General features: G+C 37.0%; 1 protein-coding gene across 1 annotated transcript in view; it reads right to left on the bottom strand.

Moving 5' to 3' along the window:
- Positions 1-2,327: 2,327 nt before the first annotated feature.
- The window catches only part of LOC144971328 (uncharacterized), a 26,694-nt gene continuing 23,028 nt past the window's right edge, over positions 2,328-5,993 (bottom strand). Inside the window, exon 10 of the mRNA XM_078912010.1 lies at positions 2,328-2,713. Coding sequence (XP_078768136.1) covers positions 2,669-2,713 — 45 coding nt within the window. The 3' untranslated portion in view covers positions 2,328-2,668. The remainder of the gene's footprint in view (positions 2,714-5,993) is intronic.

Below are 5,993 nucleotides of genomic sequence, written 5' to 3'. Positions count from 1 at the left end.
TCATAAGATTCCAGTTGGGCTTTCTTGATTTATATTTAGCAATAGTGTCTAAATTTATTGCTCAAGGAAACAAAAGAGGTGCTGACAGCAAAACTAGAGCTGCAAAACATTGAGCATTTATATAGCATAATATCCACGAAACGTGCAGTCCTGCCTACTACTACGAAAATTTCGTAAAATTACGAATTTTCGGCTCAATATTCAGAACTTCATGAGTATCTTTAAGTCGTTGAAACTCATTGAAAATTAAAGATGATGCCAGAGCACATAAATTTCAAGGATTTTGAACCGTTATTTAATCGTGAGGGTAAATTGTAGATCTATAAAGTTATCTATAGTGACTATTTTTATCTCCTAAAAATTACGAATGTTTGAATTTTGTAGTAGGCAGGTCTGCAAGGGGTCTCAAGCCAACAGCAACACTTAAACATGTAGGACGAGACATGACTCCTGTTAGGCGATGTTACAATGTTTTGCCGGACAGATACAACACTATTAACAGCCAGGTTCTCATTTTACACCTGAGTAAAATGAGAGAATGTCAGCAAAGAGCCTTTTCTTGGGACTCAGCTTTGCACCACTCAGAGCAAGACTCGAACCCTGGACCCTCCTGTTTGTAGAGGAGTGTCATACCATTACATCACATAGCCGCACAAATGTAGCGTTTGTTGACTTATAAACCAACACTTCCCTAAATATGACGTCACAATACAAGGAGATGATAATGAAAAAAAGAGTTGTTTGTGATACTCAAGGTAACAATTAATGATTCTATTGGTTGCACTATTGAATACTCACTTTTTACTTTCTTTTGTTGTTCCTCATTGTGCATTGTGATGTAAATTTTTTGGGCATTGTCAGGCTATGAATGATTTAACGAAGAGAGGCTATGCTCGAACCCAAGACCTCTGCATGTTATTGCAATACTTAATCTTCTCAGCCAACTTATTCCCATAACCAAATGAAATAATCATGAAAGCTATTTTTAATTTAGAACTGTTTATTCAGAATTGGAGATCTCAGTGGATGATGATGATGATGTGATAAAGATGGCGGTAAAGAATGAGGAGGTTGACATGAAATCTCTCCAACACCAACACTGCCCTGTACTCTAAAAATAAAATAACATTTTAAAAAATTTGACCAGAAAACTCGTCCTTCAAATATTGATTGATTAAAAGGACCCTCATCTTGTCGAAAACTCTCAAACCTGACTTCAAAGAAGTCCCATGTTTAAGAGTTTTTGACGAGATAGGGTACCTTTTAATTGATTGATATTTTGTCGCATGACAATGATTCATGTTTATTTTATTAAAATGTTATTTGAGTAATACGAACATGAGAATGGAATTCATCTCACTCCAGTTATAAATGACAGTATGATGATATTACGTAATGTGTAATGTATGCCATCTTGCTGAGATGATGATAATGTTATGCAAACTTGTGAGGTTCCACTTTTTCCAGTTGCTCGTCAGGACCCGGGCTTGATAGAATCTTGACAGAATGTGGCTGCCAAAAGTGACCAAGGAAGCTCTGGCGTCTTGATGGCAGAAAACAAAATAGTGAAGTGCTCCACAAAGTCCTGAGAGTAAGATATAAATCTCAAAAATGTAGATAACCATGACATGAGGAGTGGAATACTGCTTTTCGTGATTCTATGTGAACTTCGAACAAGATATGTGTGACTGTTGTGGTGATTTTGTAGTCGAATAAATGAACTTAGTTTTTAAGTAGACTATCAATCATTTAATAGCCTTCTCTTTGAATTCATTTCAAATTAGTGAATACTTTTCTTGCCCCCCTTGTCACGTGGACATTTTTTATTATAATTATTATTTGATATAACGCCAGTATCCACAAATAGTGTTCACATGTGCTTTACAATAGTTTGTTTTTTGGTATCACAGAATTTCATTCATTCGACTACAAAATCACCACAACAGTCACACACCTATCTTGTTCGAAGTTCACATAGAATCACGAAAAGCAGTATTCCACTCCTCATGTTATCTACATTTTTGAGATTTATATCTTACTCTCTGGACTTTGTGGAGCACTTCACTATTTTGTTTTCTGCCTTCTGCTTTTGTTCGTATGTCCGAATCTGCAGTCTGTAATGTTTTTTACTTATGGTCAATGTGTAGCGCTTCGAAGCTTCGGCAAAAGCGATATATAAAAGTACATTTATTATTTATTATTATTATTATAAGACGCCAGAGCTTCCTTGGTCAGTTTTGGCAGCCACATTGCTGTCAAGATTCTATCCTGACGAGCAAGAATTGCAGTACTTTCTAACTGGAAAAAGTGGAACCTCACAAGTCTGCATAACATTATCATCTCAGCAAGATGGCATAAGTTACGTAATATCATCATTCTCTCATTTGTAACTATGGTCGTCTTTCATTTATAAGAAGATTCAATTCATTGAATAGCATCTTTCTATTCAAATCATCTGAAACAACTCGTCATTTGTTCTTTTTTAAAAAAGTAACTAGTAAGTTCTTGATAGCTCATCAGAACATGACTTTTTGAAAAACGAATTTTCTGGCCAATATTATTTTAATGTGTTGATTTCTTCAGAGTACGACAGAACAGTCAGGTTAGCGAGGATGGCGAGGAGATGAGTGCGTTCATGTGCCACATCAGTCTACACTTTTTGGGCTGTTTAATCCTGTTGAGGTTCCGAGCTTTCCCCTTCATTCTCTTCACTCTAAGGGAGAAACATAAAACAGCATTGACGGCAATGATAGTGATGATGATGATGATGATGATGATGATTAGGGTGATAGTGATGGTGGCGGTGCCTGTTACATCCGGACCTGTGATCAATATTTCAAAAGTATTTCCAGCAACATGTGGACCATTTACTGGAGAGCAGCTCACATAATTTACAATGGAATCCATGTATAACAGGTCCGGTTAAAATAACAGGGGTCTTTAAAATCCACGTTTTTTTTCCCTCCCTCTTTGCCTTTACTAAAATTTACCGGCTATAGCAGGATTTTTAACTCACTCAACCCTAACACCGACTATATCCGTTGTTTACATGGGTTCACTCAACCCTAACACCGACTATATCCGTTGTTTACATGGGTTCACTCAACCCTAACACCGATTATATCCGTTGTTTACACGGGTTACTTTTTCCCCATGCCTATTTATTACATTTTTCTGAGACAAATTATAGGCGTAGTATGTATATCAAAGCTAATGTTTTTAGTTTTTACACGTTGATGGTAAATGAATAAAAATATCTATGCACATACTCATTCTTAATACATTTTTTTTAATTTTGAAAAGAAACAAAAATCTCTAGGACTGAGTGAGTTAAGAGCTTAATCGGTTATAACAAAGGCGTAAAGTCCACTCAATATCTCTAAGTACAACCTGTCCCCGCGGAATTATGCCATTTTTGGGGCAAAATTATGCCAATATTATGCCAAAAAAAGGGCAAATTATGCCATAAATTATGCCAAAAATGCAACATTATGCCATAAATTATGCCAAACATCCGACATTTTGTAACGTGGTAATTTAAATTTATAAGCTGAGAGAACAAGTAAATCAAATCAACATTAATTCACAATACGATGACAACAATATTAATGACTAACTAAATCTAATCACAACACTGGTGATAACGTTTAGGCATGCAACAGGGTGGTGAGAATAACTCAGACATAAAATTGTATTTTGAGTTGGATGTCATTTTGTAATTTATTAAATGGTTGTCTAAAGCTAAAAAGAAATTTAAGAAATATTACATGTACCACTTACAACAGAGAATCAATAAAATTGTTATAAAACATGAAAACAAGACCCTTGAGGTTATCCTCACTCAAAGATCGTCTGCGGTCTGAAAAGACCAGGTTGTACAATGAAAAACTTCGCTCTGCATCAGCTGAATTCACAAGAGCATAAATATACTTTCGTGCACATTTTGACAGCTGAGGCAACTCATCTGCCTTGCTGTTCCAGAATATAGTGAGGTCCACTGGCAACCCCCCAGACACTTTAACCGCTTGTGGTCCCACAGTTTCCCTGTACCAGTGAAACTCACTCTCTGGAACAGCAGACAAACCAGGCAGAGCACTCTGTAAACGGTCTTTGTTAAAGTCAAATGTCACCAGTCGAGTTGGATCAAAAAATTGAATTTGCTGTAGAAATTCAACTGCTGGTTGGCCATCTGGGGTCATATACTTATCAACCTTTTCTGACACTGAAGAGATAGCTTGGCAGTATCGGTCCTGCAGAGCCAATTTGTCCTTTGAGGGCAGGTCTTCTGGGAAATGCTTAGATGCTTCCCTCATGCTGACTCCACAGCTTCTAAAGGAGTACTGCAAACTTTCAAGTTTGGACCATGCCTGGATTTGAAAAATAGAAGAAAGAGAGAGAGAAAAACGGAATCATGAATATGATTTGTTGGCTGGCTTACAAGAAGAATAAAATAGAATGAAAGTGATGGTTTTATTTGTGGTAAGAACACATGCAACTTTTATCAGACTTTATGTGTTAAATATAGTTTCCTGTGATTAAGGCAATGACGACCATTATGACTAGAGTAACGATTTTTTTTTAAACTCAAAGAGGGAGGAGTGATGTGTTAAATCTTAGACTGGACTGAGTTGATACTATACAACAGAGGAAATACCAAAAAAAAAAGTCTTAAAAAAGCAATACATGCATAATTATGTGTTATAGGCAAAATAGACCTGCTGAAATGAAAGCGCCTTACCTTGACAACAACTGTTGATTGACTTTGAAACAAGTCTGTTGCGTGCACAAAGACTTTGCACTTTTCAGAGATGAAGTCCATTTCTGCTTTAATTTGTATTCTGATATCTGCAGACAGGCCGGCCAGGTATTGGAGTGAGTCACAATATGGCACTTTAGAGTGGGCTACCTCTGCTTTAATAGGATAACCAAACGCCGGTTTTCTTTGAAAACGAAAATACAAGGCCAAAATTTTCGGCAAAAAAGTGCCCCCTTTTTATTTTTATTTTTTTTTTTTGCTAACGGATGCGGAATCGGATGCGGAAGCGCATATTCCTGTGGGGACAGTACAACGTATTTGCCTGCATTACGGAGTTATAGCGCTATATAAGTTTTCAGCATTTCAGCATTACGTGAATTAAGCCTACAGCTGAAAGCAACCAAGAGCGAGACTAGGCCTAGTTCATGAATGCTATGTGTGTGTTCTTAAAAATTGAGCTTTTATATAGCGCAATATCCACTTAACGTGCTCAAAGCACTTTACAAGGGGTCCCTGGTCAACAGCAACATTTAACATGTAGGACGAGACATGACGCCTGTTAGGCGATATTACAATTTTTCGGACAAAGACAACGCTGTTAATGGCCAGGTACTCATTTTACACCTGAGTACGGTGAGAGAATGTGAGTAAAGAGTCTTTTCCAAGGACTCAACTATGCGTCGAGCGAGGCTCTAACCCAGGACCTTCCAATCCGAAAGCGAGTGTCATACCACTAGACCACATAGCCGCACAGTAGTAGTAGTAGTAGTAGTAGTAGTAGTAGTAGTAGTAGTAGTAGTAGTAGCACTACTTCTTCTATGCCATATCATATTCAATGGTGATCTAGGCCATTTATGATTATTTTCATTGAAATTCGGCTATAACAAGACTCGGTTAAAACATTAGACCAAAAAAAAAAAAATCCAGACTAACAAAGAGATACGATAATATGACAACAAACTATCAATTCAACCGTCAAAAACAGACACCCGCCTGCCCTCTTTTTTTTCCCTCTGCCGTTCGTTTATGGAATGAACCTTCTCAGGAGTTGACAGAAAATAAAATGAATACAGAATTTGAAATGTTCTTGGAAGCCTGGAAAAAATATTATCAAAAATAAAAGGGTCACAGCGTGTATTAGTATTATGAATATGTGATTTAGTTTGTGTGTGTGTGTGTGTGTGTGTGTGTGTGTATCGTGAAGTCCATAAATGTGAATTGTATTCTGGATCCTCTG

Source organism: Berghia stephanieae, chromosome 1 (assembly GCF_034508935.2).
Source record: "Berghia stephanieae isolate SIO BIC M18660-M18661 chromosome 1, UCSD_Bste_1.3, whole genome shotgun sequence".
Taxonomy (NCBI): Eukaryota; Metazoa; Mollusca; class Gastropoda; order Nudibranchia; family Aeolidiidae; genus Berghia; species Berghia stephanieae.
This window is presented reverse-complemented; position numbering and strand designations above follow the sequence as displayed.